General features: G+C 47.8%; 2 protein-coding genes across 2 annotated transcripts; one reads left to right on the plus strand and one right to left on the minus strand.

The window, feature by feature from the left end:
- Positions 1-1,275: 1,275 nt before the first annotated feature.
- On the plus strand, positions 1,276-6,391 carry LOC117843668 (succinate--CoA ligase [ADP-forming] subunit alpha, mitochondrial). Its single transcript, XM_034724332.2, has 7 exons — positions 1,276-1,594; positions 2,581-2,790; positions 3,198-3,368; positions 3,452-3,575; positions 3,821-3,882; positions 5,108-5,189; positions 5,827-6,391. The coding sequence occupies exons 1-7, from the start codon at positions 1,385-1,387 to the stop codon at positions 5,964-5,966; spliced, it is 999 nt and encodes a 332-aa protein (XP_034580223.1). The 5' UTR covers positions 1,276-1,384; the 3' UTR covers positions 5,967-6,391.
- Positions 6,392-7,260: 869 nt separating this feature from the next.
- LOC117843667 (subtilisin-like protease SBT1.8) lies at positions 7,261-10,492 on the minus strand. The gene has a single exon (XM_034724331.2). It carries the CDS (start codon positions 10,478-10,480, stop codon positions 8,138-8,140), a length of 2,343 nt encoding a protein of 780 aa, XP_034580222.1. The 5' UTR covers positions 10,481-10,492; the 3' UTR covers positions 7,261-8,137.
- Positions 10,493-11,014: the final 522 nt, after the last annotated feature.

The following is an 11,014-nucleotide window of genomic DNA, read 5'->3' on the forward strand; positions in this document are numbered from 1 at the left end:
ATATGGATGTTAGCGGTACCTCCGCAAGGCTCGTAAAATGGCTAAAAATTCCTTCGTCATGTTTTATGTGGCTTTTATGACGTGTCTTGATCCGGGGGTACCATGTGAATGCATGCACCATGCTCATTTATAACAACAAATGCTACTCGTTCTGTTAACAATTGCAGGTCGTTTTGACTTTTGATATTATTATGCATCTAGATATAGTGTATGTCTAGATGCATAATAATATTTATGAATCTAAAAGAATCAAAACGACGTGCAATTTGGAACGGAGGAAGTACATTTTTATGATGTGTCAAAGATTAGCTTTGAATTCAAGATAAAAGTATTGTAAACATTATATAGGGCCTTCACTTGGGCCACCGAAAATGTTAGCAACGCCATGAATCTCGCCACTGGCTTGATCTCCATGTTCGTATATCCTTTGAGTATAAATTGAGCACAACTCAAGATCCACCAGCTAAAATCACTTAGATTGAAAAAGCTCAAAATGTATCGAGTGCTTTAGATGCATAGTCGTACTCGAAAGCATTTCCAGAGAGAAAATAAGAAAAATGTGGATTTTCAAGGACATATAAAGAAGGGTTGGCAATAGGGAACATATATAAATTGTAACAATAACGAGCTATGGAATCGTTAGCATTAAATAAAACACATTCACAGTAGTTAAAATGAATGACATAAACTCGCCTTTTTTTACCTTCACTGTATTAGACAGGTAGATAAATACATAAAGTTGAGCATAATAAAATAGAAAATTGAAAGGTTAAAAATATTCGTTCGAAAATTTCTCAAATCAAGCGTACGCCATCAGGTGTGGCACTCCATCAAACCTATGCATCCGGAAATTTCGCTCCAAACCAAAGACGACTTGCTTTGCTGCATTTCTTGGGCATTTTAGCATGTTTTACATACGTGAATAATGGTGATCCAATATCATAGTCATTGGACGAAGAAGACCGAATGGCAGCATTGCCTTAATGCATTTTTACATTTTCAATTATTTTGAGACTTGTTATCTCTTAGTCACCTGAACTTGTTTCATGAAAATTTTGCTACATAAAAATGTAATGCTTTTTCACAAACAATACGGTGTTATATTATTTTGTTCGGACTTTGGAAGATGATCGAAAAGTATAGCAAAACATCTATCGCTTCAAGTTTCGCTGGCTTCCGAAATATCGACATTACAGGGGTCTAACGCGAAGTTTGACCGCTCAACTTTCCCTGCAAGAATGGATCGCGACGAGGCCCCAGAAGAGTAGACCGAAGACAAAGGAAGGCGAGGGGCACCATCCCAAAAACCCGAAACAAATCGAATCGAGTTGGGGGAGAAGGAAAAAAGCGAAGAGCACGCGCCGCCGCCAGCACCGCGCCCGCCATGGCCGCCGCCTCCTCCCGCCGCGCGTCGCAGCTGCTGGGGTCCGCCGCCTCTCGCCTCCTCCACGCGCGGGGCTTCGCCGCGGCGGCCGCCGCCGCGCCCTCGCCGGCGGTCTTCGTCGACAAGAGCACCCGCGTGATCTGCCAGGGCATCACGGGGAAGAACGGCACCTTCCACACCGAGCAGGCCATCGAGTACGGCACCAACATGGTACGCCCCACGCCGCTGCCAGCCCCCGTCTATCTCCCTTTGATGCGCCCCCTCGATCCGTGCGCTCCGTTCTTTGCTGCGCGATTCTAGGGTTTGATGGAGCCCGTACGGTCCAATCTAGTGGGTGTGCGGTCGCCGATCTTCATTTCCTCGGGTCGTAGGGTTTCGTTTCGCTACCTTATGGTCCGATTCAGGGCGTGATATGTAGTACGCTTAACTGGATGTTGTTGGAGGTAAAATGTGTGAGCTATCATAATTGCCTTTTTTGTTGCAGGTTACAATGCCTGAAAGGCTGAAACCATAAGTGAAGCAGCAGTGCCTAGGTTTCATTACCATTTGTTGAGTTGATTTGGGTGCTGGTGATGTATGCCATTTACATTGTCTAGTAATTTACGGCGCTGTTCACTGTGCAATCTAGAGGCAGCATTTGTCAGTCAGATAGATAGGGATTATTGATGCATGAACTCAAGAAAATGTTGTCAAAGTGAACAATGTTTTGATGAATTTCTTGATGTTTTATAGAACCAAGATGCAAATGGATTGGAATATCTTTAGATTATGAGAATCATATCCATCATGAATGCGTTGAAACCTTTCAAGCTGTTCTAGTACAATCTAACAAAAATATCATGTATGAAGTCTGTGGTGTTTAGATGATACATTCCATGGACCTGGCATGTTGCTTGAAGGTCTCATATTCTAATTTACAGTTATGTTCTTGACCACTAGATTCATATAATTAACTGTGCCATAACAAAAGGAATTGACCCTGATGTGAACATTTTTTGCTTGCTATGTGGTACTGCACTAATGTTATTATGAATAGTTCAATACGGCTGAAGGTGTTCGTGTGGCACAATATTTGAGCAACGGATTTATATGTTTCAACAGTGTTTCAGTAAATAAGTGCCATAGCTTTTGAATATAATATTTTTTTGTTTGTATTTTGTGGAACTCTTTTATTAAAGTCCTTTTTGTTATGACAGGTGGGTGGAGTGACTCCTAAGAAAGGTGGAACTGAACATTTAGGGCTCCCAGTGTTTAACTCCGTAGCAGAGGCTAAGGCTGAAACAAAAGCCAATGCATCTGTTATATATGTTCCGCCACCATTTGCCGCCGCTGCTATAATGGAGGCAATGGAGGCTGAGCTCGACCTTGTTGTCTGCATTACAGAAGGAATTCCTCAGCATGACATGGTAACTTTTGGACATTTTAGTACTTTGTTAATTACTATTATTCTTTGACTTCTGAGCTTGGGAATCTGCTCGGTGCCATATCATCTTTGGTTCACTAATAACTGTACATGTAAATTAAATTTTTTTGGGCAAAAGCATTAGAAAATAGTGTGAATGGTCAACGTCATCTTGCACAGATGGATATGTAGTATGCTATTATTCTCTAGTGAGCAGGATCGGTTAAAAAGTGATTTGGACCCAAATAGATGCAGATTTTATTAGCATGCTCCATTGAGTAGTTTGCTTGCTGATATTCCTTTTTGATATATTTTTTGTACATATTGCTATTAGCTTGCGTTGCAAATTCAATTTTGCTATGTTAATGGAACTCCATGAGGTGATATCAATGTTTCCTTTGCAAATTTTAGGTGAAAGTGAAGGCTGCACTAAACAGGCAGTCAAAAACTCGATTGATCGGGCCAAATTGCCCTGGTATCATTAAGCCTGGTGAATGTAAAATTGGAATCATGCCTGGTTACATCCACAAGCCAGGGCGTGTTGGGATTGTATCTCGTTCTGGTACCTTGACATATGAAGCGGTATGTTTGGTATATGATTTTCTTATGTATGCACCTAATCAGGTAATTTATTTGACTAAGGTGCATTCGATTCTTATTGACAGGTGTTTCAAACAACAGCTGTAGGTCTGGGGCAGTCAACTTGTGTAGGCATTGGTGGTGACCCATTCAATGGCACGAATTTTGTTGATTGCCTTGAAAAGTTTGTTGACGATCCTCAGACAGAAGGTACACCTTTTGCGACCAATACAGCAAAAACCTTTCTTTTTTAAAAATAAGTTGTGAGATGTCTCTTCCTGAACTGCATACTCTTCTATGTGGCATTAATCCATTGAATTTGGTATTTTCGGCACTTGAATGCTTCAACTACACTATTTGTTGTTTCAATACGTCCATATGCCTTTTTCAGTCAACACAGTTCCATCTCATTTATGGATTGTTCTCACTGTTGGACAACATACTGTGCCTTTCAGGTATTGTTCTCATTGGTGAAATTGGAGGTACTGCTGAGGAGGATGCTGCAGCATTCATCCAGGTAAGAGTTTGTTAGTACCATCATATTCCTGTATTGATTCTGCACTTTGCGACACCGTTCCCTCATGAACTGGTGAAGTTTCATGCATTTTCAGTCTGAACACTCGAAATCATGTCCTACCTATTTAATATACTGATGTTCATGGTTTTTTTTTTGGTGTTCCGTAGATTTGTAGTACAAGATCGATGGATATTAAAAACCTGTGTCTTCAAATATTTATAGCCAGAGAATCCTCAGTAATAAGAATGCATATCTTTCTTAAAGATTCCACTAGTGCTTTTTTTTTTCCATATAGGAATCTAATCTTGTCTCTCTTTTTCTATATGTTGTAAAAAGTACCCATGTGTGGTGCTGTTGGCCTTCAATTCACTTAGTATTATAAATTGTTATCTCTATATTTAGGCATCAGTGACACCATTGAGCCAAAATGTTTCACGGATAAGTATATTGAAAGGAAAGCCACTGATCATATTCATTACTGATGAACTAGCTTATCATATGAAGCTTCGGACATTGTTTCGGTAAACACAGCATGTAAACACTAGCAAGCCTCAAGCTGCCTTGCACTTTTAGGTTCCGAGTGGAAAAGGGAGGACACCAAAACAGCTTCCCCTCACCCCTGTTGTCATGAAGGCAAAACCACAATTTCATAGTGTCCGGCAGCCAAAATCAAACAATAATGGTATCATGTAGGCATGTAGCAAAGCAACACTTTTTTACTGTCATAGGGACACATTTCCCATTGTCCTTTTTACGTAAGGCAATTAAGCTAGATGCCTGTACCTTGATTTAACTTATGCATATATTGCTTACTCAACCCTAGCTTCAAGCTGGTCAACACAGTTCCTAAGAAAGCTCTGTGTTGTGGCCCTCTTGGGCACATTTTCGCTAAGTAGGTCATCTTATCCATCTGGTATATGAGTTTAGTAAAACCTCTTGTGGCCACTACTCGCGCCATAGACCTAAGGTAGTTGTAATGAACCAAACATGTGACATGGAATGACCTGATGATGTATCTGGTCAGGTTGTAAGTTAAGAAACTAACGTCTATGGGTTCTGTCTTTTTTATTCTATAAAGGGATTTATCATTAGTCACTGCTGATATTTCATTTCATAGTACTGCTTGTCTTTTGGTTTTGTTGCTGGAAACTTTTCTGCCCCTTTTTTTTTCCGATGAGTTAAGCTACACTTCCTATCTACTAACTTCATTTGTTATGGTCCTCAGGAAAGCAAAACACAAAAGCCTGTTGTTGCATTCATTGCTGGACTTACGGCACCCCCGGGTCGTCGCATGGGTCATGCTGGAGGTATTTACCTAAGCAATACCTCCATTCTTTTAATCTAATCTTACGATTTCTTTTTCTCCCCCATTCGATCGCGTAACGTTTTAAGATGAGAAGTCTAAATGGCCATTCCATATTATTGAGTTAAAATATGTTGCTTATGTAGTTATGTGTGCCATTCTACTGACATGGGTCCAAGGTGATTATGTCACTTTGCATGCAGCAGTTCAGGGGGAAAAAACTACTTTATGGAGATCAAATCAGTTTACTAAATGTCTATAGATGACAAAAGATACTCCAGCAATTTTAGTATCAGACTTGGGTGGATGTGGTATTGGTTCACTTAGTAGCCATAGCATGGCCAATTTGTACATGTTTACAAACAAACAACATGAAGAACAAAACCCTTCCCAAACAAGTTGTGGTAGGTGAATTTGTACGTCTACCAATCTGGGGAAAATTCCCTTTTGCTACTGTGACATTCATCAAACTTGTGGTGACAACCTGGTTTGCATTCTTGAATACGCTGTAATCATCAATCTGATTTTGATTACACTGTTAGATATTAATGTGCTAATTTTCTTAATTCAGTTTCAACTTTCAATTCCTGTTTACCACGTTGCATGTGCTAACACAGCTCCATGCCATCCTTGTTATGCAGCGATTGTGTCAGGAGGAAAGGGTACAGCCCAGGACAAAATCAAGGCACTCCGAGAGGCTGGTGTGACTGTCGTGGAGTCGCCAGCAAAAATTGGTTCTACCATGTTTGAAATCTTCAAGCAGCGTGGAATGGTAGAGTAGAGAGACAAAGTGGTACAGTAGAGACTGGAAAACCTCTTTTTGGTGCTCGTGGGGTAATTGCGAGCAATTCCTTGGCAGAGGCGTGTCTGCTGGCCACAAAACAAAACTACTCAGGCTTCCTTTTCTTCCTTACCTGTCTGCAGTGTGCACCAGGATCCTTCCCATGAGGTCATTTCAATAAGACATTCTGGATTCACTGATATGCTGTTTCACTTGGAGTCAATGTGGATGCCAAAGCTGTATGCTGTTTCACTTGGAGTCAATGTGGATGCCAAAGCTGTTTTAATTTTTATCATTTGACAAAGTTTTCAAATTAGGCTTATTGATCTGTTGGCATGTCTTCGTGCACATTGTATTATTTTCCATGCGGCTACTGAAAATTTGCAGATTTTGTCACCGGAACAATAAAGGCCTCACATTGCTAATTCGTTGCTTTGATTAAGCTGCTTAGCCGCTTGCAATTGGTGTTATTTAAAAGGTCCGGCGACCTTTCAGGGCTCCTTTTAGAGCACCGCAGCCGTCTCGACACCACCTTGGCCGCCGCCTACCCACGGCACCTTTCACTGCCCCGTCTACGTCTTGGATCTGTGAGTTCTCCACTTTCCTCTTCTCAGGCTCAGATTGCGTCAACCAGATCGAGGAGGTAAGGGTTCTTCCTTTGATGCGTTCTTGATTTTGACGGGAGAAAATCAGGTTGGGCTCTGGGAGAAGACCACCTGCATACATCAATCAAGTTTACCAGGAGTAATAGATCGGCAAGGTGTGTGTGACCGTGTGTTTTTCATTCTCCTCTGAGACCTTCATGTGTTTTCCTTATTAATAGATTTTGGACAGTCTGGTTATATTCTCTGTTCTGTCAGTCTGGTTATACTAGGAGCTGGTTGTTCCTAATATGACGCTCAATCAAACATGAGTGATTTTGCATAATGCTCGCCTCTCGAGCCGGCCAGCCGACGCCGGGTGAGTGCCGCCCTCCGAATGGGCCTCACGCTGGCCACGCAGCCGTCAAGGTCCGACTGTGCCTGCGCCATCCCAACCATTGTCATGGCCGTCTCATGCCGTAGGCCACCATCAGGGCCTAGCCGTGCTCGGGCCCACCCTATGCCGCTTGAGGGGGAGAAGGAAGAGAGGGGACTCTATTTTATTATATACGCTTAGCGAAAAGAATGTTGAGGAGGAAGAGGGAGGGGGAGAAGAAAGCTATCTGGCACGTGGGGTCCACCGTCATGTCAAGTAAAACAACAGTCAAAATTAGCGAGAGATAAAAAATAAACGGATTTGAAAGTTGAGGGACTGTGAATGCCCGGTTTTACATAGGTTTGACTAAACTCAAACTATGGCAATGCGCGGATGGGCATGCATGATGTTGTTGCCGGGCCAGCCCAGCAGAACCCCGTAGGCCGTAGGTGAAGGCCCAAGTGAGCGATCCCAAATCCCCAATCCAATTCCATCCGTCCGCCGGTGGTCCTAATCCTTTCCTGCCGGCTTGCAGCGGCGCCGGCGCTGGCGTAGTGGCGTGGGCTCGCGGTGCAGCGTCCAGTTGTGGGAGGCTGCGGAGCAGGAGCGGCGGCTGGCGACGCGGCCGCACGGCACGGCGGCGGTCTGATGGAGGGAGAGGAGGAGCAAGAGCAACCCGTGCTCTGGGCATGGCCGCGCCAGCGGAGAAGCTTCTGTTTCTGGAGGAGAGAGAAAGGGTGATAAGCTTCTGAACGGAGAGAACCAAGCCGACGATCCGGAGCTGGCACAGTCGGCACCAAACCAGAGGAGCAAGTGGCCACGCCCGGACGCCACCATGGGCGACGATGAGAAGAAGACAAGCAGCAGCCATGGGATCAAGAATGGGGCCTGCCCGTCACTCTATAGGACATGCACTCTGAACTCTGAAAACCTCCCTGCTGCTCACCTGGCCCTGACTGGAGGACATAGATTCTGAAGAAGACTAGATCCATTCACTGCATAACCACGCCAGCAGACTGCTTACAAGAACACAAGCAAATTTAACAGCATCCCATTGTTAACATTTTTCCGAAAGGAATCCAACTGATAATAACATTGATAGATCTCACAACACAGCGCACTGAGTTACTGATTTTACCCTGGCCAATCAACTCATCAACATAGCATCGGTTCAAGCATGATCTTATTCTATTGCAGGTCTCTACTAGAAGTCATCAGTTCTTCCACTGGAAGGCCACCGGGCTCCTGACTCGATGCTTCTCGTTCTCCCAGCTGATGTGCCCGAAGTCCCACCCTGACTTCCGGTTCCCTCCGGCTTCGTTCACGAACTCCACCGTGTAGCTCCTCGTCTCCTTGGGCTCCTTGAACTCCAGGGTCGTCGGCGTGATGATCACCTTCACGTGCTCCGGCGCCATGACGGTGACATTGTACGTCTCGGCCTCCTCGAACACCTTGGTCAGCGTCCGCGTCAGCGTGCGGATGGCGGTGCGGTCGTCGAAGACCACGACGAAGGACGGGTAGTTGAGGTCGGCAGGGCCGCCGGCGAGCGTCCTTGTGCATTTGACAAAGTCCGGCACGAACACGCGCAGCTGCTCCGGGGTGTAGTTGAGGGCGCACAGGAAGTCGACGTAGTCGCGCTCGCCGGCGTCGTAGACGAGGCCCGGGTCCAGCGCGAGATTCGGGTGGACGTACCCGGCCCCGGCCACCAGTGGTGTCGCGGCCCTGACTTCGTCGTGGCGGCCAGCGGTGGCCCCGTTGTCGCGGATGTCCCGGCCGCGGTTGTCGAGCGTCCAGGCAGTCGTCATCAGCGCCGACCGTACCATGGCCGGCGTCCAGCTGGGGTACTCCTTCTTGATCAGCGCCGCGACGCCGGCGACGTGCGGGCACGACATGGACGTCCCCGAGATGATGTTGTAGTCGGCTGTCCTCCCGTCTGCAACGCGGTCGTCTCCCGACACAGATGCGTCGCCCGACCAGGCCGCGAGGATGTTCACTCCCGGTGCGACGACATCGGGCTTGAGGAGCTCGGGGACTATCGGGTTGGGCCCCCGCGACGAGAAACCCGCCACCACCGGCGCCGTGTTCTTGCTGATGACCGTCTCACAGCCAAAGCTGAAGGACGCCACCGGGTTGGGCTCCGAGGCCATGTATGCCCTGAGCTTCTCGCCGGAGGTGTAGCTGAGCGTGAGACCCGGAAGGGTGAATGGATAGGCCGTGCTGCCATCTCGAGACCACTCGCGAGGATCCACATCAACTATCCCTGCTCCACCAGCATTCTGCAAGAGAATGCCATACGCGTCGGTTGCGCCGTCCATGCACACCATGATTTTCCCCATGACCGTGTCGGGCGTCCAGCTCGGCCACTTTCTGTGGCAGTCCGCGGAGACTACTAGCTGGATCATGCCGGTGCCCTTGGCCTGCATGGTATAAAGGGACTGCCCGGCGAGCACGACCCCGTTCCCAAGCGTGAGGTTCGCCGGGAATTGCCGGTCCACGGTGGCGGCGCCGACGGTGGTCATCCACGGCGCCAAGTTGAGCACCGTAGATGCCGTCGGGCCGGCGTTTCCGGCCGAGACGGCCGCGAAGATACCTTGGCGCTCGGCACCGAACATGGCGATCGCGATGACGTCGTCGTGGAAGGGTAGGGGACGGTCTCCGATGGACATGGAAATGATGTCGACGCCGTCCTTCACCGCAGCGTCCACTGCCGCTACGATGTCCGCATTATTGCAGTTATCACCTTCGTGGTCATCGTCACACGCCTTGTACATGGCGATCCTCGCCTTGGGCGCCATGCCCCGCGCGGTCCCTCGCGAGAACATGTAGAGGCCGGCGTCGGGGACCTCGGTGCCGGCGGCCGTCGAGGCCACGTGCGTGCCGTGTCCGTTCTTGTCCCTCGGGGACGGGACGGTGCCGCAGCTCGTGCTCCCTGCCATCGCCTTCGCGGCGGCGTCGAAGGCCTTGGCGCCGACCAGCTTGTTGTTGCACAGGCTGGCGTCGAAGTCGTGGGCGTCGACGCACTTGCCCTTCCAGCTCGACCGGACGGGGCTGAGCCCGCTGTCGTTGAAGCTTGAGCTCTCGGGCCATATGCCGGAGTCGATGAAGCCGATGATGACGCCGTCGCCGAAGCTTGTCTCGTTCCAGGCGCCGTTCCTCGGGTCGAGGCCGATGAATCCCGGGGATCTCGTGGTGTGGAGGTTGAGCAGTCTGTCCTTGTACACGCCGGCGACGCCGGGCGCGCCGGACATGCGCCGGGCCTCGTCGTCGGTGAGCTGGACGGCGAAGCCGTGCATGACGGCGTCGTATGTGTACAAGATGCGGCTGGCGTTGACGGGCCGGGGTGAGTGGGTGTCCACCATGGAATGGTACCAGTGCTCGAGGGAGGCGAAGTGGGGCGGCTTGGCGAGGTGGTTGGCATGGACGATGTAGGTGTTCGACGCCTGACGCTTGAGCTCAGGCCGGCTGTTGATCTCTGGGACGAGGGCTGAGTTGGTGAACTGCGCCAGGAAGAGGAACATGACTAAGTGGCGCAAGAGCCAGGTCATGGTGGACGCCATTGCTGATGGAAGAGTGATCAAGTTCGGTGGTGGGTGAAGGACAGGGCTTGATATAGGCGTTGAGCCCAGTTCATGTGTCACCCTGGAAACCACACACACAGGACAGTGGTTTCAAACTGGTGTTGTTGTAGCCCTGTAGGTCATGGTGGTCTGTAGACTGAAACTAGGAAAAAATTTCGCTGGCTAACAAGTAGTTCGTGATATTTGGAAAAGTAATCCCCACGAGGAGCGACGAGAAGGAAATGCTTAGGACTAACCAAAACATGGAGCTATCTCGATTTGGTATACAAGATAGCTCAATGTAACTGTACGAATTTGAATTTATCGTGCCACCAAATTCATAAATGGCAGCGCTGATAGTGAATATGGACTCTGAAGCAATCTTTATTCAGAAAAGATTAACTCTGAAGCAATAGGATGCTCCTAGAAAGGTTAGACAACGTTTCTCCTTTAGCTTCTCTTTCAACCATCAGCATTTTGATCATATTCTGCCATTCTGAGGATGAGATTACATGATAAACCTTTTTCAACGAA

This window comes from Setaria viridis, chromosome 2 (genome assembly GCF_005286985.2).
Source record: "Setaria viridis chromosome 2, Setaria_viridis_v4.0, whole genome shotgun sequence".
Taxonomy (NCBI): domain Eukaryota; kingdom Viridiplantae; phylum Streptophyta; class Magnoliopsida; order Poales; family Poaceae; genus Setaria; species Setaria viridis.